The 27,438-nt window shown below is 36.2% G+C and overlaps 2 protein-coding genes across 13 annotated transcripts in view; one reads left to right on the top strand and one right to left on the bottom strand.

Annotated features, from left to right (window-relative positions):
• Window positions 1-27,438, top strand: part of ITGA4 (integrin subunit alpha 4) — a 93,471-nt gene that overhangs the window by 56,668 nt on the left and 9,365 nt on the right. Inside the window, exons 18-29 of one of the 5 annotated variants that reach the window (XM_032292763.1) lie at window positions 9,842-9,992; window positions 10,984-11,079; window positions 11,723-11,802; window positions 12,193-12,282; window positions 13,983-14,073; window positions 16,358-16,465; window positions 17,336-17,461; window positions 18,444-18,563; window positions 22,939-23,037; window positions 23,482-23,601; window positions 24,061-24,198; window positions 25,631-27,315. In XM_032292763.1, coding sequence (XP_032148654.1) covers window positions 9,842-9,992; window positions 10,984-11,079; window positions 11,723-11,802; window positions 12,193-12,282; window positions 13,983-14,073; window positions 16,358-16,465; window positions 17,336-17,461; window positions 18,444-18,563; window positions 22,939-23,037; window positions 23,482-23,601; window positions 24,061-24,159 — 1,180 coding nt within the window. In that variant the 3' untranslated portion in view covers window positions 24,160-24,198; window positions 25,631-27,315. Of the gene's footprint in view, window positions 1-9,841; window positions 9,993-10,983; window positions 11,080-11,722; window positions 11,803-12,192; window positions 12,283-13,982; window positions 14,074-16,357; window positions 16,466-17,335; window positions 17,462-18,443; window positions 18,564-22,116; window positions 23,038-23,481; window positions 23,602-24,060; window positions 27,316-27,438 lie in introns of those variants that run through there. The other 4 variants (XR_004273281.1, XM_032292764.1, XM_032292765.1 and 1 more) reach the window with 4 other exon arrangements.
• Window positions 26,051-27,438, bottom strand: part of CERKL (ceramide kinase like) — a 133,126-nt gene continuing 131,738 nt past the window's right edge. For 7 of the 8 annotated variants that reach the window (XM_032292772.1, XM_032292769.1, XM_032292767.1 and 4 more), the window contains one exon: window positions 26,583-26,717. In XM_032292772.1, the coding sequence (XP_032148663.1) occupies window positions 26,636-26,717 (82 nt within the window). In that variant the 3' untranslated portion in view covers window positions 26,583-26,635. Of the gene's footprint in view, window positions 26,718-27,438 lie in introns of all 8 variants that reach the window. The other variant, XM_032292775.1, reaches the window with a different exon arrangement.

Below are 27,438 nucleotides of genomic sequence, written 5' to 3'. Positions count from 1 at the left end.
TGTGTGTGTGTGTGTGTGTGTGTGTGTGTGTGTGTGTGTGTGTGTGTATGTATCAAATGTTGTTATTTGTTTAATAGGAGATGTAAATATGAGGGCCAGAGGCAGGGAACAGAATAAATTGGAGGGAGACACCTTCAACTTCATTCCCAGCAGGTGTTTTTTCAGTCCATACTTGAATTCTCCTCTGAAGCATTTGACAGCACTGTTCATTTCCTCTTTTTAATGTCTTGTCCTCTAATTTTCATGATACTGTCCTACTCCCATTCTCTTTGTTGTTATTTAGCCCTTTCTTTTCAGCTATTTTCAAGGGATCTTTGGTTTTGGCACCCTAAATTGTCCTCCTCAGCCCTTTCTCTCTCTACAATATTCAACCTCGGTAGTCTTGCTCAAAACTGCAACTTCAACTGGCATACCTACACTGCTGATGCCCAAACCAGCGTCTCTGAATGTCATACATACCCACACATCGAATTCCCTTTTAGACATGTCCTTTCGGGTGCCTCATAATTTCAGTCTGCCCAGGCACTATCTAATGGACATGGCCATTAGAAAGTTTCCAAAGCCAGAAACCTGGGGCTCAACCTGCACTCTTTTCTCTTTTCTCTGATACTCAGAATTATTAAGTTCTACATACAAACCCATTATGATTTTAAATGGAGTGTAAGGCTGTGTTTCCTAAGGTGTTGCCTCTGAGCCTCCTTTATGAGAATCACCTGGGATATTTGAAATAAATGCAGGTTCCTAAGCCTCAGACCATCCAAGTCAGAGCTAATGGGGACCAGGCCTCAGATGTCTTTCTTATCCATCATACTTTGCTATCTCTACCACTTTTACTCCAAACTAGGCACTCATTATCCTACCTAGATCACTAAGCTCTCCTGCTTTCTAGGATACTGGTCTCTGATTTTGCATTATTGTTTTTTTTTTGTTTTTTGGGACGGAGTTTCGCTCTTGTTACCCAGGCTGGAGTGCAATGGCGCGATCTCGGCTCACCACAACCTCCGCCTCCTGGGTTCAGGCAATTCTCCTGCCTCAGCCTCCTGAGTAGCTGGGATTACAGGCACGCGCCACCATGCCCAGCTAATTTTTTGTAGTTTTAGTGGAGACGGGGTTTCACCGTGTTGACCAGGATGGTCTCGATCTCTTGACCTCGTGATCCACCCGCCTCGGCCTCCCAAAGTGCTGGGATTACAGGCTTGAGCCACCGCGCCCGGCTGATTTTGCATTATTAACATACACATCTGATAACAGTGTCAGTGGCTCATTTCAGACTTAAAATCTAAACTCCTCGGTGGTATTTTTCACCAATTCCCGAGGGCGTTTTTTCATCATTGGCTGAATACTTATAGTTGCTTGGCTGTGCCATGCTCTTCTGAATCTCGATATCTTCTCACTTCTTCTGCCCATCTACCTGATTCACTTTTATTTATCTTTTAAATCTCAGCTGTTTCCTAGGGGAAGCCCCCTGGTCTCCAGCTGCTTAAACTTAAGTTCTGTTATGCCCCTGGTCCTGTGTCACTGTGCTCCCGATTATTGAGAGTCTGTTTGTCTCCACACTGTCCTGGAAGCTGCTGCAAAGCACGGTCCTGTCCTTTCACCTTTGTGTTCCCGATGCCTAACAGAGTGCCTGGAGTGCTGCAGGAGACTGGAGAGGCTTGCAGAGAATGGAACGAGGTCCCAAAAGGGATCAGATTTATAGGTAGAGGAATTAGCCTTAGTTAAGAATCTCCTTATCTTGATCTAACAAGCTCTGAAAAGATGCTTGATATTAAGAAATTTCAGTGTGGAAGGAAGGGAAACATAGAGAACTCATGGATAGCTAGGATAAAAAACAAGCTTACATATGGTAATTGAAGGCATTGAGGATATGTTTGGGAACTTGAAAGGAATGAAAAAGATTGAAAATAGCTATTATGATAAAGGACAGGGAGTAAACTAGGAATAAGTAAAAAGGTTGACAGATAGGGTGGAGTACCCTACTGCCGTGGGATCAGATACGGCAGAGAATCAATTAATTATTATCACTTAGGCAATGCCAGTTTAGCCTTGAGCATCCATGGTCCAGGGCCAAAAAGACTTGACCTATTGGATTGATGATTGAATTTTATACTTAAGTTACCCAGATTGACTGCTAAGATAATCCAAAAACAGTGACTACTGACTACTTTGTATGCCAACACATAGGGCAGTGCCTTTTTTGATTTCTTAGCTGAATAACTTATAATCTTCCCATTTCTGTATTTATTGTCTTCCTAAACTGCTTAATTGTCTTGATATGTTTACCATCGTGGGCCTTTGATAAGAATAAGAGTTGTGTGGGGGAAATCTTTTCTAAGCTGCAAGTAAAGGAGGTTTTCATTCTCTTAAATCAGACACTTCTGCTGTTACCTTTCATTGTGGACTCTCTGGCCTAGGAGAAAATGAGACATGGATAGTTATAAGAAAGTTTACTAATCATGCTTCTTTCCTGAAGAATGAAAATGTACCTTAATGAATTATTTATTTTTCTTTGTTACATGTTTTCTCACAACAAAATATCTACTTTGCATTTTTAATTTGAAGCAATATTTCTTGTAAGTATCAAACGCATCATGATTTTAAATGGAGTATAAGGCTGTGTTTCTTAAGGTATTGTCTCTGAGCCACCTTTATGAGAATCACCTGGGATATCTGAAATAATGCAGGTTCCTAAGCCCCAGACCACTCAAGTCAGAGCTAATGGGGACCAGGCCACAGATCTTCACAATTAATAGAGCTCCAAGTTCTTATCACACTGAAACCTAAGAACCAATGTTGTGGTGGTGAAGAGCTTCCAGATTTGAAGTCAAACTGACCTAGTTCAAATCCCATATCTCCTGTATTACTAGTGACCTGTTCAGAGAAGATGTCTAACCTCTCTAGACCTCTTTGCTCATTGCTAAGTGAATAAAAACAGTACCAACTCTTTAAGGTTGTCTTAAAGGATGATAATGCAGGCCAAGTGCCTAGTGCAAAGCCTGATTTACATGAAGGCTCAATAAAAGTCATTACTGTTTTTGATATATTATGGTTGGAATATATATAGATGATGAAAATATTTTTTAGTTTGGTCATATAATGAAACATTGTCAATTTGACACATCATTCTGCATAACAACTTTATATTCTGAGAATATAGCTGGCTGTGGCTGGCTCAGTAGTTTGCAGTCTTACAATGTTTGAAGTAGCATGAATGTCCATGTAAAGTAGTAGGCACCATACATTTTTTATCAACTAAGAAAGTTACAGGCTATGTATTTCTATTAGATAAACGGTAATTTATTTGAGGAACTTTCAAATGAGAACTATACTAATTAATTTCTTAGACTCACAGTGAAAGGTTCTGACAAAGTACTTTGTGTTTTAGTAAATTACACTGTCAGACAAAAATATGTCTCTCCCACAGAAGTGTCCTCTCTCCTTTCTCAGAAACAGTAGGCGAATTGTGACCATATGTTCCATGCATTCTCCCAGCTATAACTCTGCTGTCACTAATGGTATTTATGTGCCCAGGAGCAATAAACCTGTTTTAGGTAAATGTATTTACTCGGTAAAGAACATGAGTTTCTGAAGACCACAATAATAAACTGTCGGCAGTGCACTAAACAGTGCTTATCCACTCTCTCTCATCTCTTCATTAAGTAGAGGCTTCCTCCTGTATGCCTAAATGCTCAGGACAATAAACTGTATTTGAAAGGACTTCTAGTGTAAAAATAAAGATAAACCAACATGACTTCAAGATTACAAACATAATAGAAGGTATTAGCCATCACATAGGCAGTTTAAAAGCAAATCTTTCATACAGACTACTCATGTAAATGACACTGCAATACATTTCTGCACCTCAGTCCTGCTTCCAGAGGGAGTGATGTAAGCTTTCCCTGAACAATTGCTTCTGTATCTGTTAGGAATAGTTTTAATTGCAAGTTTTAGAGTAATTAACTAACAGTGACTTAAACCATAAAAAGATATAATTATTTCACATAAAAAGCAGTCTTGAGGAAGGATGTTCACAGCTTTGGTGAACAGCTACCAAAGGCTAGACATTTATGGTTATCTTTCCAGCCCTCTCATCTTTTCCTCATGATCACAATATGGCTGCAGCAGCATCAAAGTTCCAAGCAAGAGAACGGGGAAAAGAGCAAAAGTGCTTTGTTCTTTTTTAGTTGCCCTTCCAGGAAAGGTAGTGCCTTATTAGATGTATTCTGATTCACCAGACCTGTGTTACCTGTTTACCCCAGTTCTGTCATGGTTGAAGGAGAATGGAGTCATCATGATCACAGTAAATTGATCCTGATTCAATTTTTTTTTTTGTTATTGTGATACATTCTCTGAAGTTGAACTTGGAGGCCTGTCTTCTGAAATATTAAGGGAATGCTGCCTGTCCCCTGAATAATCCAGGATTGTGTTGGCAGCTAAGAAGGGAAATCGCCATTGGCTAGACAATGAGCAATGAGCAACATCTGCCACTATGCTGTTAATCCCCCAAAGAGCTAGTCTGATGAAATTGTCCATTTTTAAAATGGAAATAGTAGGAATATTTGCTGCACTGATTGCATACAGTTTGGGGAGAATGGATTTATATGCTTTATACACTAAGATGTGTAATTACTGGTTCAATCTTTTAAACTTTTCTGCTGTTCTCCCCTTGACCTCAATGAATTTGCCTTTCTTCTGTAAAATCTTCCTAAGTGTCTGGTAACCTGTCTATTCCAGTAGGCAAGAAGTCTTCAGTATTGGCTTTTCCCCTGAAGTCAGTAGTAAAGGGAAAAAAAAAAGATGATGAAATTTTACTTAGGTCTGTAGGCTATTTGCTGCAGGTTACTCTTTCGTGAAATAAACGAGTCATGTGTCTTGACATAATGTAGTATGGAATCAGTTTACATTATATTTTATTCTAGCATCTTGATTAAAAACAAGTTAGCTATCAAGTCATAATTCATTTTAGGGAGACAAAGTGATTTCATTATACTAAGACTTGAGGAGCATTTCTTGTGAAATAAAACGGTATTATTCACTCAGAAAACACACAGAGCTTGGTGCTGCAGTACATCATTTTTCTATTTTTCCTCTGTCACTTATTAAGTTATGATTCTGTACGTACACGGTACCTTGATTTGTTTAAGCTACATGGATTCTAGGCTGCTTTGTAAATTTCAGGTCTGCGTTATGCATGTTTTAATGAAGAATTAACTATGAGTCCTGGGGACAGCTCTGGTTCAGTCTTGTCGCACTTCCAGATGTGCACCTGGTTCTTTATTATGTCTCACATAGGAAGCTGGTAGGTATCTTTCTGAGAGCATCTCGTTAATGAATCAATTCACAGTAAGATGTATATTTGGGAGAAAAAAAGAGTAGAATTGTAATTATGGTAATGTGGCAAAATAGCTTAAAAATGGAAAATAAACCAGGAGTCTAGCTGCTGTAATGTGAACATTGTGTTTCTCTTTAATTTGCTGTTGTCTTGGAACCTAGCTGTTTATGCAGTGCTTTCACCTTCTGTTGCTTGTCTAAGTGCCAACTTCTTTCCCAAAGGTGTTCAGTGACTAATGCTTTGGTTACAAGCCAGAATATTTTATAAATGTCTATTTCTGGGCAGCTCTTCTACAAGTCTTAATTAAACTTTAATGTCTAACTAAAGTTTACTTTTAGAACCTCGTAGGTTCCTTTTTCTAATATGATTACAGAGTTGGGGGACAGGGAATTAGGACAGCCATGTCCCCACACATTTCCTCTCTCCCATTTAATGGTGCCACCAAGCAGATGTGTACTACTTAACCCCAAGGTTTACAACACAGGCACGAGTAAATCACAGCCATTCCCTAAAATGTTGCGGTAGCACACTGTCACTGAGTCAGACTCCTCCACCCTGCAATGGTGCCCAGGGTTCAGAATTACTGCTTTGTTAGTTATTACACATTCTTCCAGGATATCCAGCTGCTCAAATCAAGGATCCCAACGTAGAGATGATACATATGCAAGTGTTCTTTCCTTTCTTCTCCATGTCTGGGGGAGTTATGAGGACTGAGAGATAATTTTCTCTAATTCTATATGGCTTCTTGGAGTAAAGAACTGCATCCTATGCCATCCCATAAAATGAAGCTTCTACCATAGACAGAATAGTACAAAATAGATCTAAAGTAAATATGGTAATAAATGTTTATTTTGTAATTAATTTACTCATTAATCAGATTGCTTTATAACAAGAGCCTGCATCCCTTTTCTGTGAAGGGACAGATAGTACATATTTGAGTCTTTGTGAGACAGAGATCTCTATCCCAACTACCAGCTCTGTCACTGTAGTGCAGACACATGGCTGTGTTCTAATAGAACTTTATTTTCTAAAGGAGGCAGACATGGCCTTCAGGTGGTGGTTTACAGATCTCTGCTCTACGGTATGCTTGCTTTGTATATGGAAATTCTAAAATATTTTTTTTTATTTAAAAATAGTTCCTTATAGTATGTTTTGTTTTTTAAATATAATTTTTCAGAATAATTTAGACTGGTTGTCAAAGTAAGTCAAGATTCAGAGATTTTAAGGAATTAATCCTGGGTTGAAAAATTATAAGAATCTGCTCATAGAAACATACAAATAAATATAAATATGTATATGGCCTGTGGAATTACACATGTATGTCCACCAAAAAACTGCAATAGTTTCAAAAATGGAAATTGTCCAAAGTCCCATGGATAACTGAAAGGATAAATAAGATGTGGCATATTCATAAAATAGACTGTATTCACCAATGATAATCGTTTTACCACTACAAGTATCAATATGTTAATCTCACAAAATTTTGAATAAAAGGAGCCATGCAAAAGAACAGATTCCCAAAAATTACATACTCAAATACTCAAAGATTATATTACACTTATATAAAATACAAAACTGAGCAAAACCAATTCAGATGATTAAAAATCAAGGAGGGTGGGGCCAATAACAGGAAGGAAAAAGCCCAAAGAGTTTTTCAGTGATGCTGCTCTTATTATTTTCCTTGATCTGGGTGCTAGTTTAACACATGTTTTCATCTTATTTAAAAAATAACTGAGCTGTACGATTAGGATATGTGCATTTTTCTGTGCATGTATTATGAGGTTTAAAACAAAAAAAAAGAACTATCAAGCATTAAAGTGCCCAGTTGCTTAGAAGTTATATTATTAGAGTTATAAAAGTGGGAAAAGTGTCCCAAATTATTTTATTTGCATATTCTGAGGTTTATAAAAATAATTCTCAAAAACCATACCACACTTCCAGTTTTGATTTTGCCATGGTCATATGATACCATTAATTTATAGGTCAATTCAGCAGTTTTATCACCGCTAAAACGTTAGATTGTCTAGATGTGGTACAGATCACAACGTAATGCTAGATATTTACTTTCTTATTGAGACATTTGGAATTTGTATACCATCACAGAACAGATAAACATGGCTTAAGGCTATAAGGTGATGGTATTTATATTGCTTCTTTGGTAGACTTCTGCCAGTCAATAACTTATCCGTTAACTTCCCCAGTTTTGTCTGACATGTTGCTTGGACACCACCAAATCCTTCTTTATGTTTAATACAGACATGTACATACCTGCATATATTTTTTGAACACTGTGTTGTTAGGCTCTGAGAAAGCATGTTAATCATGATCCAGCATCTTCTCCCCACAACAAATTAGTCTAGTGGTGAGAGAAACCAGACAGAAACTTGACATTGTGAAAATATTGCCCAGTATGCTTTGGGAGAGGGAAAAGCTGCCACCTTACACTGTTAGGGGAAAGCAGTGCAGGGTGAAGGTGGTTAACAGTGAGTTTTGGCTGGAACCCAGCTAAGAATTATTGACATCTAAGCTAAATCTTGAAGAATAAGTACAAATCAGATGCATGAGGAGGAGATGTTGATGTCGGAGAGCCAGCTTGAAGAAAGACACAAAACATCCTGGTGTATTAGATGCCTGTTTGTAGATAAATATGACTGAAACAAAAGAATAAATTGTGCAGTGAAAGTGAAGCAGGGGCCAACTCTGGACGGCCTCTGTGTCATGCTACGGATTTAGAACTCCTATCTTGAAAGTAATGTAAGGTACTAAACAGACACTTACCATTACCTAATTTGCTTTCTTGAAAATGTCCCTCTGGCAGTGTGGCAGTGTGAAGATTGGATTAAAGGAGAAGAGAAGGACTTGAGACAGAGAAATCAATTAGGAACCCAATCCAAGTTATTTTAGATTCAATCATGATATTTTCAGACTTAAAAATCTTTCTTGAGGCAGCCAATTTAAATAACCATTGTAGTAGAAAAGGAAAAGTATCATGTCTTTACTACCGCAGGCAAAAATTGTTTCCTTTCCTGGTTTCCCAGAGCCCTCTGTGCATAACTTTTGCTCACTTATGTATTTTTTTTTGCATTTATTTATACTTCTGTCCCTTATTAGCTGTAGGAAGGAGTGAAGTGTGTTTGTATTTGGGAACAATGAACTTAGTGCCTGATTTATTGTACAGAAACTTTCAGTTATATTCAGTCATTCATGAATCTTCAAGTAATGCTTAAAAGCAGAAATTGTTAAACATGTTCTTGAACTCTGACCTTACATACTCTATCTTTAATCAATTCACAAAAACTAAATTCCTACTGTATCTTTAGTAGTTCCATAGTTTATTCAAACACTAACCTTCTATACAAATGTTGATTCGAATGGCACAATTTAAACATTATTGAAGAAACTTTCTAAATTCTGCAGTGCTAGGTGAATATACATATATTTTTTTTATCCTCACTGGATATTTTGCTTTGGGTCACATACTTCTCTACTTTGAGCTAATTTTTCCAGATTTTAAATTACTAGGTATTTAAGAACTTCTGTCTTTGGGAAAAGTTAATAAAATAACATGCTGTAACTGAAAGTTTTCCTTAGCACCTAGCTGTTCTAACCCTCTCAATGGGAAAAGGATGAACTGTGTAGAAATTTGAAATTGTTTCAAGACTATAGAACATTTTAGCTGTGGCCTTTGAATAAGTTCCTTATGCCTCAAATACTTCATATTTAAAATATTCTAAGGATTTCATACAGTATACATAACCCAGATCTTCACTGAATGGTAGGTAGTATGGGATCAGATGACTGACGCTTAAAAATGCTAAATTACTTCCCACCCAGAACAACTGCTGGTGGTGCCAGGACTTGAACTCACGCATATGTGTGGATTTGCAGTAATCTATACTTTGTAATACACAGGAGGATGAAGCATTTCTCCAGTTCTAATTTGGCCTGGTTATTGATGAAGGTGACCAGCTGCTTCAGAATTTAATTCTAGTCCAACAGATTTTAGTGCCATGCACTTGCTGGGAGACGTAGTTGTTCTTCCTCATGCCTTGCTCACTTGTACCAAGCATTCCTTCTAGTCTTCTCCTTTTCTACCAGTTCTGTCCATTTTCTTCTCTTGGTTCAGGTAGCAGCTGATTCAATGTCTATTTTAGGCTTATAAGAAAAGAAAAAATGATTTGCCTTTAAAAAACGTTGTAAAATAATAAGGAAAATGTTAAAATTACAGAAGCGACAGGTTAAGCAGAAAAGAAATAAGAAAATACACCAGTTTAATTATAGCTAAAAAACTTGCCTTGGGTGACTGAATTTACCAAAAACATGAGAAAGAATTCTTTTTAATACGAGTTTACATCTTGCATAGGGTCAATCCCATAATTATTTTTCCAACTTAGTAAGCTATGTTCAGCATAAATTTCATATATATATATGCTTGTGTACATATATGCAGAGAGAGAGAGGGATGTTTATTTCCTAAACAAGAACTAAATAATATTACTTAATCTTTAGGCCCCATGAAAATAAAACCCATATTGCTGTTGGGAGTATGAAGACATTAATGTTGAATGTGTCCTTGTTTAATGCTGGAGATGATGCATATGAAACTACTCTACATGTCACACTACCCATGGGTCTTTACTTCATTAAGATTTTAGAGCTGGTAAGTACTGTTTATAGTACTTAGCATTTTATTTTTTAAAAGTAAATGGTAGAATTCACTTCATTGATTTGGGGTATAAGTCTTAATGTTTAGGCTCTTAATTATTTTCAGACTTCCTCCATGCCCCTGCTCAGAATGGCAAGTTCTTGGGTCTTAAATCCAAAGGCATTAACCTGTTTTCCAGTGCTAGGAGTAGGAGGAAGCTGCCTGGGAGCTTTTACATTCTCACTGCTGTAGCCAGCACATGTCTGATGTTGGAACAGTGATGTTGTATGCCCCTTGATTGTGGTCCTTGAACAAGTAACGTTGGTCCTTCATGCTGGGCTCCAGAGTTACTGTTCTTTATTTTAAGGTTACATTCAGACAATTAATGGAATCTTCTCTATCCCATATCAAATTCACTCATCTCTTGTTCAGGAACCTTCACATCAAAAGTGACCCTCAACCTCTCACAAATATCTACTACCTTCTTTCTGTAGAGCATTTGCAACCTATTTGCAAAAGTAAGAGTGGAAACTCAAATATTCAGGGACTGTATTTTTAAAACATTTTATACTTGCTGCACAATTATAACCTCATTACACCTATTGAGATTATAGCTATTTTGATTAAATACGTTAAAGACATTCTCACATACCAGACAGAAGAGGGCCATTAAAATATGAACCTAATAGATTCCTCACCTCATGATTCTTCAAGGAATTTAGACCTTGGATTAAATATGGAATATACCAAGATGAATAAAACAAGTCCAGAAATTTTTCTGTGGAGAATCTGTTTGAATACTACGGTATACCTGTCTGCATATACAAACACATTTATGTATCATTTATTTATATTTCTATTAATCTCCAACATAAATAGAAAATAGTTTCCCTAGGAAAACAAATACTTCTGGGATGTTATTCTTTTCAATAATCATCCTTAAACATATGTTACAAACTTTTTATTTCCTTCCTGTCCAAGCCAGTTGTTTCATTTTTCCCATCAGGAAGAGAAACAAATAAACTGTGAAGTCACAGATAACTCTGGCATGGTACAACTTGACTGCACTATTGGCTATATATATGTAGATCATCTCTCAAGGGTAAGTGTTTCACATTTTTGGCTTTTGTTCACTATCATGAATATTTTTTATACTTCCCTATCTTTATGTTGCATATAAAATATTATATATATTTTAGCTTAAAGGAGGTAGCTGAGTGATGAAATAAAACTGGTTCTTGAAATCTCTGAGCTGTGTGTTTATAATTTTGGCAATGTTCACTGTTTTAAAGGGGGGGGCTGTGCATGTGTCAATCAGAATTCTCCCCTTACACACCCTTTCCCAACACCCCTCACCCCCACCCCCCCCCCCCCACCCACACCCCCACCCCAGGTGGTCCTGTCTGCCAGGCATGTTACCTTTGCTATACAAAAAGGTGTTTTTGGCAAGAGTCTTTGCTCAAGTTGTGAAAGCATTTCTAATTTTGTCAGTCTGGACTTGCCTGCATTCACATTCGGAGAAGGCTTTGTCTCTGAATGTTACTTGTGGAAATGCATGTACTCTAAAATTACCACAAACCCAGCAACTTCCCTGAATCTTACTGCCAATTGAGAAGTAGCCAATGCCTCTAGAATAGGTTCAATTCTACATTCCATGGAACAAAAACTTTTAAGAAAAAAATTTCAGATGATAAAAAATGTACTTAAGATTTTTTTAATGGACTTTCCTGTTCTATGTTTTACAGATAGATATTAGCTTTCTCCTGGATGTGAGCTCACTCAGCAGAGCAGACGAGGACCTCAGTATCACAGTGCATGCTACCTGGTATAATTTATCGTTTAAAAAAAAAAAGTACTAGTAGAAATGTACCCCCATATTTTGGGGGGAAAATTAGGAAAACCATGAAACTGTGTTCCATTAATTGTAAGAGAAGACTTCTCTTGCATGGTCTATTTTTTAAAAAACCAAACAACCACAACAAGCTCCTCTATCTAGCATTAGAAGCAAATGATAACAGTTTAAATGCTGAAAGAAATTTTCTGCCAACCTTGTCCTAAAATTTTTTGACTGCCACATCTGCTTTTATCCCCACTCCCCAACGAGCATTTAAACAAACCTCTGAGTATATTAGGTATAGAGGGTATGTAATTAGTTCCCTCTAAAGATGGTTTTTCTGCTTGGTGAATTCTAACAGCGTGTTTTCTATTTGTGTAGTGAAAATGAAGGGGAAGTGGACAATCTGAAGCATAACAGAGTGACTGTAGCAATACCTTTAAAATACGAGGTTACGCTCAGTGTTCATGGGTAAGTAGACAGAAAGGCCTCCTTCCAAATTTAGAGCTGATTTTCAGTTTCATTGCTTCTTACATTAATGAAAAACCTGTATTCTAGATTTTTTAAAGAAAGGATACTATACTGTTTCTCTTAATAATTATCTTGTTGTTATGGTCCTTTGCTTAGCTGTCCATTATAATAATCCACTCTGTAATCATCACTGATACTACACCAAACTAGTGCCCAGCTGGAGGAGATTTCTTACTGCGAGAGCCCCAATAAGCTAGCAAGGCCACAGTGAGACTTCAGTTGTGCACTATGCCATCCATGGACACCTAGAATTAAGCAATGTGCAGCTTGCACAATCATACTCAATGCCCATGTGAAGTCTGAATTTCAGAGAAGTGTGAACTTGCCCAAATCACCATTCTGCAGTCCCATATCTACATATGTGGCAAATAGATTGAGATGTGAGGGATCTGGCTGCAAAGTGTCTCTTGTCCTCTTTTTATAACTGGGATCATCGAGTTCCTCAACCACAGCCCAAGTATCAGAATTCATTGCTTCCTTGTTATTTTAATGATTGAGTTGATCCCCTTCTCATTCAAGGAAATGTGTAGAGAAAGAAAGGGGCTTATGAAAATCTTCAGTAATTCCACTGGAACTTATTCATTCTGCTAGTCTTTAAAACTACATTTTTACACAATAAAATATATGAGTTACAGAACAAATAGACAGATGAGCCTTTACTGTTGCTCTAAATCTAAACCATCCCCCAGTCATTTTATCCACTTAGAAAGGTGATATACAGCCATGTAAATATAAATTGTCAGTGTCTGAAGCTGATGGAATTGAGTGTCAACTTTGTGAGATAAAGCCAACAGGAGGAGGGAAAAAAAGCCATTCACAGGAGAATAAGACCTAGAGAATCACGAGTAAACAAATAAATGTTCATTGCATGTTTTCTGGATATTCAGCTTTTATCTTGCCACTCCTCCTGGCTTATGAAGGCCTTCCTGTTTTTCTGTTACTCACATCTCATTATTTTGAACAAGTGATGTTCACCTATTGAACTGCTAAATCTATGCTATTTAAATTTGATTTCTTTCCTGTTGCATGGGTTTCTAATTTGGGATTACCTAATATTAGCTGCCAAATGTGAGCACCTTATGGAGTGGAGGTCTCCATAGAAACATGTTTCTTAAAGTTTATTGCAGATAAAAATGTTGAATCACAGGCCTAAGGAATGACAGTCTTGTATTCTAACAAAAAATGTATCATACTTAACAGTGTTAGACTTGTTCCCCAGACTTGGGGTTCTTTATAAGCAGCCAGCAGGGATCATGAGATGGAAAGAAATGACTTCAAAATGGGTAGCATAAATTGAGGTATAAGAGCCCTAGGAAAAAGCCAATAATTTATCCCACATTTGCCAAATTTAAATGAATCACTTAAGGGCTGAAAGAGAAGGAATGGTCAGTAGAATGAACAACGTGTAGTGTTGTGAAAGGCAAGAAAAGAATATTAGTGAGGACAGATATTGTCACCCAGGTCAGAGCACATGGCCTTCTAATTTAATTTCTTTTTAAATATAATCTATATATGGCCATAAAACCAAAAGTATTTCATGGTGCCTTGTAAATATGCTATAATCCCATCTATAGAAAAAGACTCTTTATAACACGTCATTGAATAAGACAGTTAATTACATTTGAATTTGTTTCCACCAGGTTTGTAAACCCAACTTCATTTGTGTATGGATCAAATGATGAAAATGAGCCGGAAACGTGCATGGTGGAGAAAATGAACTTAACTTTCCATGTAAGAAAAGCTAATTGTGTGGATATTTGTAAAAACCTAAAAGGATGTCACTGATGCATTTCCCCAAGGGACACTGTACACCTATAATGTCCCTCAGCCTCTGTAGACTATGGCTGGCTGGAGTGGGGCTGCAGCAGGGACACTTCCTGCCTCTCAGACCCCCACTGCTTTCCTTCTACTTATCTTGTCACTGGTATTCAAGCCCATATCCCCCTACTGGACAAGTGAGAAAGAGCATGCAGTAACAGAGATAATGCTTGAAACAGGCAAAGTTATGGGATGAGCTGAATTTGCTAGAGATGTATACAGATAACAGGACAAGCCAATGGAAGGCATCTTTGAGTGCAAATCAGTGAAATTTCTTCTTGGTTCAAACCTTATAAAAGCCTTAACACTACAAAGTAAAGCAGGCTTTCACCGCCCATCTCCATTTAAGGTCACGTGGGTCAGCCTTTCAAGCCATAAGTTTATGACCCGTGATAAGTGCTTTATCAATTATTAAATAACTTTTAAAGTAGAGAGTACTATCATTATTCAGAAGTATTAGGAGACTGATGTAAACCTAAGTTTTTAAAAACATTTTTGGAGAAATGCCAGATGTAGGTGACAGGGGGATGAAGGCAGCAAACCACATTGCCATGTGTGTATCTATGCAGCAATCCTGCATGATCTGCACATATACCCCAGAACCTAAAGTATAATAAAAACAATTTTAATGTCAAACTGATATTTTTGTGGTATCAAAGATGTTGATTAGTAAATAATTTCAAAAATATATATTCTTTGAACCAAAAGCACTGTCCAAGCATTCTTATAGAATAATCTATAGATGTGAATGAATTTTGGATTAGGTGTAATATTTTCTAAGACAATGCTTTTCAAAATGTGTATTAGAATTACTTGGGGTACATATCCAAAATGCAAATTCCTGGGCCTTGCCCCAAATCTGTGGAAAAAGGATGACCTTGAAATCCTATTGATTCTATGTATATAATCCAGTTTTTGTTCACTAGTTAATACTAATGTTGAAAAATTTTAGTCCTCTACTTTTAAGTCCCAAGAAATGCCCTTTAAAACCCAATGGGAGTTTGTGCTTTGATAAACTAAAACAGAAACCAAACTGGGCTCTAGAATGTTTATTAATTTATAATTAAGTATTTTCTACTAAATTTATAATGCAGTGACTGGGACTGGAGAAACTTGCAGTATATAGGATTTCTGTGTCTAGCCAACTATGTAGATTTGTTCTTAGAGGTCTAATTGCTGTTAGGCAAACAGAGATGATTGTAATTTAGATATTTAGTGGTATCGAGAAGACCTTGTCCGTAGTACTGGGCACTGCTAGGTATCTGTTGCTGACATTTCCTTCTGCAGCTGCCCTGTGCTTTTATGGATTAGCATTTACCACCTGTTCCCAATTTAGAGACATTTACTTTCTTCACTATGTCACATGCATTCAAAAAATGACTGCAGGTCTGCCAAGTCTTTTTTAATCGAGGTATTCAGATGCATCTCTTTCTGACTTACTGTGTTGGTTTTATAGTTAAGCTGCCAGTTCAGTAGGCTATATTTTGGCCCCATTTCCTTTTTTAGGAATCTTCAATCCCCAGATTTATCATCCTCATGCATTTTTTGAACAGTATTGTTAAAAACCTGTCGTGCTTTCTCAAAACCCAACAACCTACTCTTTCCTAATTTTCTGAATGTGGTTCCTGAATACAAATACATTTTTATTCACTTTTTCCTGCTGATTATCCTCTCAGCACAGAGTGGTTTTGTGATAGCATCATAGGATTTAAAATTACAATACCTGAGTTTTGGTCATAACTCCTGCCATTTTTAAACTTTTGTCTTGGGAACACTAAGAACACCTGTTAGTATTTTCCTTAGCTGGTGAATAGTAAAATATTGGCCTACCCCATGAAAACCAAATGATCATATTTTTAAAATATGTAACATACAAATGTACATATTGTTTATCTCCTAAGACTGTTTCTCCAATAAACCATCAGCCTATATATTTTTGTCTCAACAATACCAAAACTAGAAGGTTAGAAATAATGACTCATTCGAAATTATTAGCAAACTTTAAAAATTCTGACCGTTGATACCTTAAATTCTAACTGTGGATATCCTGTCTCCCTTTGTTGTGCAGCTGCCAACTATAAACCTCCACCAGTATAAATGTTGCATGGAATATATGGGATCACCTAAAAGCTCATTGATATCTGTACTTACGTTTATAAAAAAATTTAATTTGTTAAAATTTTTTCCTTATTATCAGGTTATCAACACTGGCAATAGCATGGCTCCCAATGTTAGTGTGGAAATAATGGTACCAAATTCTTTTAGCCCCCAACCTGATAAGCTGTTCAACATTTTGGATGTCCAGGTAAAAAATTTATTTCTTCCACCTAACCTTTATTATGTGTCTTAAATACTAAAATAAATGCAAACCAGTTCTTTATTCAAGTAATGATGCTGAAATGGATAATTGTTATCTTCAGTCACACTCTAAGCTATGAATTCACATGCATTTATTAAGTTATGCTTTGAATATTATACATTTCATTAGAACTACAGAATTACAGTGTGACTTTTACATTTGACTTATACAATAACAATTATGTTCTACCATCTCCATTGAATAATTATTTTAAGAGTCATTTTTGTGTGATATGGACCTGTAGAAGTAACTTGATTGGTAGAATTCTTCACAGAACTTGAAATCACTATTCAAAGATGAAGATTATAGCCTTTTTTTTAAGGGAGCATTATTCAAACCAGTTCTTAAGAACCAATATTTTTGCACTGATGATTCCATCAGCATTGTTTTGAGCTTGTCAGCTTGAAGACAAGTCAACACATCTACTAAATAGGTTTGAGGTGTGATTTTTGAAAATCTTAAATTCCAGATTTAGAGAGAAGGATATGGTGTTACGCTGTTTTGCCTATAAAGACAAATAAATATTTAGTTTCATGCTAATGTTCTGATACCATTTTTCACATTTCTGTAAGGTTAAGGTCATTTTATCAGCTTAGAACCTCTATCCAACCCTCTGTAATTGGGCTGGGTTTTTGTGTTTTTGACACAGACATTTAATCACTCCCAAATATGTCAAAAAATTCCACAATTTCAGAAGTACTTGATGTATTTTAGTAAAGATAAGCTATTGGAACTTTTAAAACCATGTTGCTTTTTGCTGTTTTTTTTTCCCCCAATGTTGAAAGATAATATTTCTCTTGCTTTCTATCTTCATAGACTACTACTGGAGAATGCCACTTTGAAAATTATCAAAGAGAATGTGCATTAGAGCAGCAACAAAGTACAATGCAGGCCTTGAAAGGCATATTCCAGTTCTTTTCCAAGACTGATAAGAGGCTATTGGTAAGTCTCAACTTTTTAGGTTGTAGCTCTTGCTTTTCGACAGAGAAGTGAGACACTTAAAATCAACTCAACGGGTTTGAGCAGTCACTCCAATGATAAGAGAGAAGACAAGTTTAGTTAGTATTCTTGCATGAAAGGAACAAACACAATTGAAGAGTTGAGATAGACCCAGGGTCTATCCCTTATATAAATATGTTGGCTGGGTGCAGTGGCTCATGCCTGTAATCCCAGCACTTTGGAAGGCCAAGGTGGGGTGATCACAAGGTCAGGAGTTTGAGACCAGCCTGGCTAATATGGTGAAACCCTGTCTCTACTAAAAGTACAAAAATCAGTCGAGTGTGGTGGCAGGTGCCTGCAATCCCAGCTACTCGGGAGGTGGAGGTTGTAGTGAGCCGAGATTGCATTGCTGCACTCCAGCCTGGGTGACAGAGCAAGACTCCATCTCAGAAAAATAAATAAATACACACACATACACACACACACACACACACACACACACGTTATACATTATACAGTTTCATTTTTTATCTAACAAATGCTCACTACTTGCCAACAAGACATTGTTCCAGACCCTTGGGAAACCTTCGTGGCATGAGAATTTTCATTCTTTTCATCTTAGTGACTTTATGGAAAGAAACTGGATAAGCAATCATCACCTTAAAATGACCCATGTTTACAACAAACATAGAATATGTAACTTAGGAAGACTCTGATTAGGAACCTTTTTAAAAAAAATTCTGTCCCAGAAGGTTTTTAATACAAATAAGAACATATTCTCCAGTTTAAATACTTTAATTTACAAAACAAACATTCATGTCTTGTTTAAAGATAATTTTTAAATGCCACTAAGGAAAGCAGATGTTTAATTTCATATTTATAGAAAGATAATTTTCAAAATGCTATTAGAGTATATATTAAATTCTATGTAAAATATTTTCCAATGTTGAAAATTTTAATGTACCCCTTTAATATTCCTTTCAAGTACTGCATAAAAGCTGATCCACATTGTTTAAATTTCCTGTGTAATTTTGGGAAAATGGAAAGTGGAAAAGAAGCCAGTGTTCATATCCAGTTGGAAGGCCGGCCATCCATTTTAGAAATGGTAAGTCTAAAATACATTGACAACTTGGTTCAGTCATACAGGCAGGATACTTTGAAGGCATTCAACAAATTAAGGTTTAAATAAAATTTTGGAGTAAAACTCTAAAACTATTTCTAACACTTCAATTAGCTACACTGAATAAGTAGAATGGCTTTAGTAATTAACAGGTAATAAAGACTAAAATAGGCCAGGCACAATGGCTCACACTTGTAATCCCAGCACTTTGAGAGGAGAATCACTGGAGGGCAGGGGTTCAAGACCAGCCTGGCTAACACGGTGAAACCCTGTCCCTACCAAAAATACAAAAAATTAGCCAGGTGTAGTGGCCTGTGCCTATAGTTCCAGCTACTCCAGAGGCTGAGGGATGAGAATCACTTGGAGGCTGAGGCTGCAGTGAGCCAAGATCATGCCACTGCACTCCAGTCAGGGCAACAGAGTGATACTCTGTCTCGAAAAAAAAAGGACTAAAATAGACTATGGAAAAATTAAAATGTTTATTTTAGAAAGCATGCACAACTGCCTATGAACTTTATTAAATTAAATAAATTGACTGCCTTACATTTCATATACCTTTAAATTATTTTCAAATTGCTTCAAACTATCTTTAAAATCTAATGTGTATATATACATACATGTTTTAAGCTCTGGGATACATGTGCAGAATGTGCACGTTTGTTACATAGGTATATATGTGCCATGGTGGTTTGCTGTGCCTATCAGTCATCTTGGTTTTAATCCCTACATGCATTAGGTATTTGTCCTAATGCTATCCCTCCCCTCACCACCCCCCCACTCCCCAACAGGTCCGGGTGTGTGATGTTCCCCTACCTGTATCCATATGTTCTCATTGTTCAACTCCCACTTAGGAATGAGAACATGCAGTGGTTTTCTGTTCCTGTGTTAGTTTGCTGAGAATGTTGGCTCCCAGCTTCATCCATGTCCCTGCAAAGGATATAAACTCATTCTTTTTTACAGATGCATAGTATTCCATGGTGTATATGTGCCACATTTTCTTTCTCAAGTCTGTTGCTGATGGGCATTTGGGCTGGTTCCAAGTCTTTGCTATTGTGAACAGTGCCGCAATAAACATACATGTGCATGTGTCTTTATAGTAGAATGATTTATAATCCTTTGGGTATATACCCAGTAATGGGATTGCCAGGTCAAATGGTTATTTCTGGTTCTAGATCCTTGAGGAATTGCCACACTGTCTTGCACAATAGTTGAACTAATGTACACTAACACCAACAGTGTAGTGTTCCTATTTCTCCACAGCCTCACCAGCATCTGTTTCCTGACTTTTTAATAATCACCATTCTAACTGGCATGAGGTAGTGTTTCATTATGGTTTTGATGTGCATTTCTCTAAGACAAGTGATGAGTGTTTTTTCATGTTTTTTGGCCACATAAATATCTTCTTTTGAGATGTGTCTGTTCATATTCTTCACCCACTTTTTGATGTTTTTTTTTTCCTTGTAAATTTAAGTTCCTGTAGATTCGGGATATTAGATCTTTGTGGGATGGGTAGATTGCAAAAATGTTCTCTCAGGTTGCCTGTTCACTCTGATACTTTCTTTTGCTGTGCAGAAGCCTTTTAATTATATCACATTTATCAATGTTGGCTTTTGTTGCAGTTGCTTTTGGTGTTGTAGGCATGAAGTTTTTAACCATGTCCTGAATGGTATTGCCTAGGTTTTCTTCTAGGGTTTTTACGGTTTTGGGTTTTACATTTTAGTCTTTAATTTATCTTGAGTTAATTTTTGTAGAAGGAAGGGTCCAGTTCCTGTTTTCTGCATATGGCTAGCCAGTTTTCTTAGCACCATTTATTAAATAGGTAATCCTTTCCCCACTGCTTGTTTTTGTCAGGTTTATAGAAGATCAGATGGTTGTAGATGATGTATGGTGTTATTTCTGAGGTCTCTATTCTGTTCCATTGGTCTATATATCTGTTTTGGTACTAGTATCATGCTGTTTTGGTTACGGTAGCCTGGTAGGATAGTTTGAAGTCATGTAGCGTGAGGCCTTCAGCTTTATTTTTGCTTAGGATTTTCTTGGCTATACAGGCTCTTTATTGGTTCCATATGAATTTAAAGTGTTTTTTTTTTCTAATTCTGTGAAGAAAGTCTATGGTAGCTTGATGGAATAGCATTGAATCTCTAAATTACTTTGGGCATTATGGCCATTTTCACCAGGCTGATTCTTCCTATCCATGAGCATGCAATGTTATTCCATTTGTTTGTGTCCTCTCTTATTTCCTTGAGCAGTGGTTTGTAGTTCTCCTTGAAGAGTTCTTCACATCCCTTGTAAGTTGTATTCCTAGGTATTTTATTCTCTTCGTAGCAATTGTGAATGGGAATTCACTCATGATTTGACTGCTTTTCTATTGTTGGTACATAGGAATGCTTGTGATTTTTGCACATTGATTTTGTATCTTGAGACTTTGCTGAAGTTGCTTGTCAGCTTAAGGAGTTTTGGGGCTGAGACTATGGAGTTTTCTAAATATACAATCATGTCATGTGCAAACAGACAATTTGACTTCTCTATTTGAATACACTTTTTTTTTTTTTTTTTTGGGGGGGGGGGGGGGGACGGAGTTTCGCTCTTGTTACCCAGGCTGGAGTGCAATGGCGCGATCTCGGCTCACCGCAACCTCCGCCTCCTGGGTTCAGGCAATTCTCCTGCCCCAGCCTCCTGAGTCGCTGGGATTACAGGCACGCGCCACCATGCCCAGCTAATTTTTTGTATTTTTAGTAGAGACGGGGTTTCACCATGTTGACCAGGATGGTCTCGATCTCTTGACCTCGTGATCCACCCGCCTCGGCCTCCCACAGTGCTGGGATTACAGGCTTGAGCCACCGCGCCCGGCCTTGAATACACTTTCTTTCTCTTGCCTGATTGCCCTGGACGGAATGTTCAATTCTATGTTGAATAGGAGTGATAAGAGGGCATCCTCATCTTGTGCTGGTTTTCAAAGGGAATGCTTCCAGTTTTTGCCCATTCAGTATGATGTTGGCTATGTTTGTCATAAATAGCTTATTATTTTGAGATATGTTCCATCAATACCTAGTTTATTGAGAGTTTTTAGGATGATGGGATGTTGAATTTTATTGAAGGTCTTTTATTTTAAAAATATATCTAAGAAGAAAAACTAAAGCTTTCATGAAATCATCAACAAAAACATTTCAGTTTTAAAAATAATAAATATTGGACTTCTTCCTAGAAAGGAGCATGTATATTTGAGGAATAGCTTGAGATAAAACTAACATTATCTGGAGTTTTGCTTTTCAGCTTCCTCATCTGTTCAATATGAATAAAGGAGATGATTTTTATAAGCACTCAGTAATAGTTTATGGCACAAAGGAGGCCAAAGGAAGTAGCAGCTGTTATGTTTAAAGTGGGATTTTTGAAATTACCAAACAGTGGTTAAGATGAAGATACACTAGACAGACAAAGAAGAAATATCCATTCTAGTTTCAACTGTGCTAAAAGTGAAGTCTTTAGACCATCAGGAAATAATTTAACCTTTAGCAATTTACCTTCTCTTTCTCTCTAGGTCTAGGCTTCCCCTCAGTGGCCATAAGTGGCATTTTGGACCAGATATTGTTTTTGTCAGGGGCTATCGTGTGCATTGTAGGATATTTGTTAGCATCCTCAGCCTCTGCACACTCACTGCTGGTAGTACCACCTCTCACATTCTGACACTTGACAATCTCTTCAGACATTCCTAACTGTCCCTTAGGTGATAAAATCCTCCCTGCTGAGAACCATTGCTCTAGCTCTGTATGAAGCTTGTCATTTATTTTCAGCTTTAAAATGTTAAATCACATTTGCACAGTAGTTTTAAAGGTCATATCCCTCTTAAAGAATCTGAATAAAGAATATATTCTCATCTCCCTCAGCAAATGCAGACATGAAAACATATCCTGAAGATTCTTAGAACTTGTAAGGCACATCCACAGATTTCCAAGCTCCATGGATTTGGTGTTTTAAAGTCCTTGCTTTAGATAGTAAAGTTCTGAGTTCATCCACTGATTTTATATTTGAATTCTATATATGTATTTAATGTAGAAAGAAAGAAAAAACCCAAACAAGATAGATTCAATATGCGGTGGCAGGGTGGAGAACATTGGTAACTAGTAACTTGCAGGGTAGCTATGTTTAACCAAAGGATTTCAATGAAATAATACAATATAAATTAATACCAAGACCATACTTTGGGAACCAAAGGAAGCACTGCAGTTAATTTTAAGTATTGAAGTAAATTGGGGAAGATAAATTGTGGAAACCTCTAATAGAAGGTAAAGATCCTGATAAATTATTTCTATTAATAGTCTTCATGAAATAAATCAGGCTATGGTGATCTATTATTAAACAGGATGAGACTTCAGCACTCAAGTTTGAAATAAAAGCAACAGCTTTTCCAGAGCCAAATCCAAGAGTTATTGAACTAAACAAGGATGAGAACGTTGCGCATGTAAGATTACCCTCTTAACTGCTACATTAAAATTATAGGAAAACACATTTCAAGGGTATCTGTCTATAATTATTTGCTTTTGAGTAACTGAGTTGGGAAAGTAGAGTGTGACCAGCTCATGGAGGGCCTTCAATGCTTGATTGAGAGTTGGGATTTTCCACAACTGGCAGGAGGGAATGATACAGCAGTTCTTTGAGAGGTGAACTGGGCAGCAGTGAGTATTGGATAGATTGGAGGAAAAGTCATGGATAGAGCCCATCATACTCACTGTTTCTGCTAAACAGTTACCAGTGTTTCCTGTGGCTATATTAGAACCAGCAAGAAAATGGGGTGGGAGGTTCTAAATATTATTGGGGATTATGGCAAGGCTTTAAAGGAAACATAAGCAAGTTTTTAAACTGTCGGGGTTTTTTTGCTTTTTAAGTTTTTTCTTAATTCATGTAGGTTCTACTGGAAGGACTACATCATCAAAGACCCAAACGTCATTTCACCATAGTGATTATTTCAAGTAGCTTGCTACTTGGACTTATTGTACTTTTATTGATCTCGTATGTTATGTGGAAGGTAAGCTTTTAAGAATTACCGGCATTAAACTACTCAAAGTGACATTATTTTCTCAAAGCCAGTTTCTGGCTTCCAAGTTAAATATTTCAGTATTTTAATGCTAATTTTTTATGTTGCTCAGTACTGATCTCACATTTCTCTTCGACACCAAAGTCTTTCTAGAAAAATATGCCTTCTTAATTTGTTTTGAAAGATGTTCCTTTTAAAAGACTGCAAATTACATTGAATATCAATTTTGGAAGGAATGTGGCATATATCACTAAGAATTTCTGCATTAAAAACAAATGCTTTTTTAACCCAGTATGTCCGCAACTAATTACCTGTTAAAAAACCTTTATGATGTTATAAGGGACACAATTTAAGAAATATTGGTGTTAACTGCTTAGATATTAGAAATGAGTATAGTAGATAAGAGTGTTCATAACTATACACTAGTGATTATGTAATGCTACTTTTCAGGCCGGCTTCTTTAAAAGACAATACAAATCTATCCTACAAGAAGAAAACAGAAGAAACAGTTGGAGTTACATCAACAGTAAAAGCAATGATGATGATTAAAGACTTCTTTCAAATTGAGAGAATGGAAAACAGACTCAGGTTGTAGTTAAGAAATTTAAGACTGTTTACAAGAAAACATGAATTTTTCTTGGGCTTATTTTACTCATGATCTTGTGACATACTATGTCTTCATGCAAGGGGAAAATCTTAGCAATGATTACTCTTTGAGAAAGAAGAACTGCCAAGGTAATAATAGAGCCAAAGATAATCTCTCAGCTTTTCAATGGGTAGAAAAACACTAAAGCATTCAATTTATTCAAGAAAACTAAACCCTTGAAGATATCCTGAAAGTGTATCTGAGTTGAATCATATTGGAGATGTCTTAGACTTGAAATATTTTTCCTTTCAAAGAAATACTACTTACCATATGTGGTTGCCTTGGTAAGAGGTTCATTTCAAATATATCTTTGAGACTTGTTCAAAATATGTTCTTTAAAAATATTTTGTAGAATTTTTTAAAGAGCTGTTCCCAAATTTTCTAATGAGTGGAAGTAGACCATTATCACTTTAAAGCCTTTTATTTATAATACATTTCCTATGGGCTTAGCTCTAACCATTTTTTTTTTTAGCAGAGTATGAATATTATAGGCCTAATGGGCAATATTCAGACTGAACTTGTACACTGGTGTGAGCTTAATGAAATGACTTCTAGATAATTATTTTTTATACAGCTATGGATTTCCCCATCTTTCTGTATATATAATGTGTGTTTATGTAAATATATATTATGCTTCCTATAACACACCTTTATCAAGCATACCCAGGAGTAAATAGTTAAGAACCATCTTCAAATGTTTTGTTATTTAAAAAAGGTACGTAAATATTCAAATTTATATGCTGAAACAAAAGATTGTGAGTGTTGCACTTTAGCTAATATACACTGATTTAAAAAATATGGAAAATTTACCTCACCAATAACTTTTTAAAAATCAAAATGGTGCAAAGACTAAGTAGGGGGTCTATACTTTATACATGTACTGTGTAAAATACTGACTATCACACAAATATTTGCTTGGATGTTATGGTTTGTTACTCTTTTCAAATGTAAGTGTTCCCTTGCATGGAAATGGAGAAACAAAATTCATAAATTTAGCTGAAAGATGCTGATTCAATTTGTAGACAATGAATACAAATGAGACATCAAAATTTCCATGAACTGTTAAGTGACAGCTAAAGTATTTTTATAGTTTGTTGGTATTCTATGAAGTTCTATTTTTTAAATGAAATAACTTTCTGGATTTTAAATAATTTAAATACCTTTCATTTGCAAATACAATCATTTTTGTAATATTTATTTTATGCTTATGAGCTAGATAATTGCAGAATATAATTTTATCTGTCTTCCTAAGAAAGCTGTGGCTGAATTCTGAATATCTGTTATTAGAGAGCAGTCTTTACAATTTTGGAAAAGATTTCTAGATGAAATCTCTGCAACTAGCCATCCTAATTGATAAAAGTTATGTGTTCACAGGCCTGCATGATGGTGAGGAATGTTCTGAGATTTGTGAAGGCATTTGAGTAGTGAAATGCAAGCACCAAACCTCCTGAATGTGTATACACAGGAATAAACTTTGTGACATTTATGTATTTTTGAAAACGGTCTTTGTGCAAAAGATATATTTTTAGCCCTCTAAAGAATCCAGTCATTCTTTCAGGAGAATGTCTTAGGATCATAGATGAGAAATCAAGCCCCAATTCAGAACTGCCTTCTCTAGAAATTTAAATTTGGTTATTATTTCCTACTCAGAAATGACTATTATTTGAGCACATTGAAAGCAGCATGCTATGATTGTCCAACACAGGCCCCCCAATATAAGAGAAATGCAACTAGGTATTTGGCTAAATTTTGCCCAATACAAAAAAAATTTAAGAAGACAGGGATTTTTTTTTGGCAGGTAGTCTATATATGACTGTGATTTTGAAATTTAACTGCTCTGGATTAGGAATCAGTAAAATCAGGGCAGACAATTAATGGGCTCAAATCCTGAAAAATGAAAGTATCCAAATTATTTCATTTAAATTGATATATCATGATGTTGCCTAAGTTTTTTTGTGCATCCAATAAACATTATAAAAACCAAAATTGGAATTGATATTTCATCTTGACTTTTAAAACCGTAGAGACTAATTGTTAGTAACATCAAAAATAGCAATTGCTATTAGGATATCTGTTTAAAGCAGGGATCTCCAACTGGCCACACAGCAAGAGGTTGGAGCAGTTGAGTATTACTGCCTGAGTTCCACCTCCTGTCAGAGCAGCAGCAGCATTAGATTCTCATAGGTGTGTGAATACTATTGTGAACTGGTTTGTGAGGGATCTAGGGTGCCATATTCCTTATAGGAATTTAATGCCTGATGATCTGAGGTGGAACAGTTTCATACTGAAACCATTCCCTGGTATCAAAAAGGGTGAGGACCACAGGTTTAAAGAATGGCCATATTTCTTGATATTAAACTTCTAGTTTGCACATTACCTTTAGAAACAATTACAGGTGACTTTGGAATCATTTACTTCTTCCATGCTTCCTCCATAAAGACTGATAAGTCTTGGATGCAATCTATAAAGAAAATATGTATAATTCATTATTTCATCAACTTATTTGTTATACTATGCCAAATACAAATTGATAAAAAACATAGAATTCATGACAGAGCTGTAATCTAGAAAACTGAGAGGCTCTAATAAATCAACAGCAGTAATTACTTTAAAGCGTCCTTAGCTAACTTCCTTGATTGTCTAATGTTCTCCACTGCCTCTGTAAAACAATAACTACCAAGGATGAGTCTGCAGGTTCCTAAACCTGTTTATACCAGTTGCTCACTAATATGTAAAACTGTTCCTATGTAAAGGAAGTTGAATTCTTCATAAACACCTAATAAAAGCAAATTTCTGAACAAAAAGTGTTACAGTAATTGAGTGAGAGGAAACTACAAGACTGAAGGATTAAAATCTAACACTCTACTACTCAGATGGCTCCACTAAAAGGTTTAAGATCTTGATTCATTTTTAAAAATCTAAAATGGAAGTTATAGACATTATAGTTTATGTACAATAAAAAATCAGAAAGCCAATTTAGACACACATAATCAAAACAAATGCCTTGGCTCTACATGACAATTGGTGAATAAATGTAAAGTTACTTTTTTTAATTGAAATTTGTGCATGTCTCTTTTTATGCTTCCCTGATCTTCTGATGTTTTAAAAAACCAACCAACTGCCTGCTTTGATAATTGAGAGAAGAGAGCTTTCATTGTACCAAAAGATTTACATTTACTGGT

The sequence above is a fragment of the Sapajus apella genome, unplaced genomic scaffold (assembly GCF_009761245.1).
Source record: "Sapajus apella isolate SASKATOON/1434 unplaced genomic scaffold, GSC_monkey_1.0 scaffold28, whole genome shotgun sequence".
Lineage (NCBI taxonomy): Eukaryota > Metazoa > Chordata > Mammalia > Primates > Cebidae > Sapajus > Sapajus apella.
This window is presented reverse-complemented; position numbering and strand designations above follow the sequence as displayed.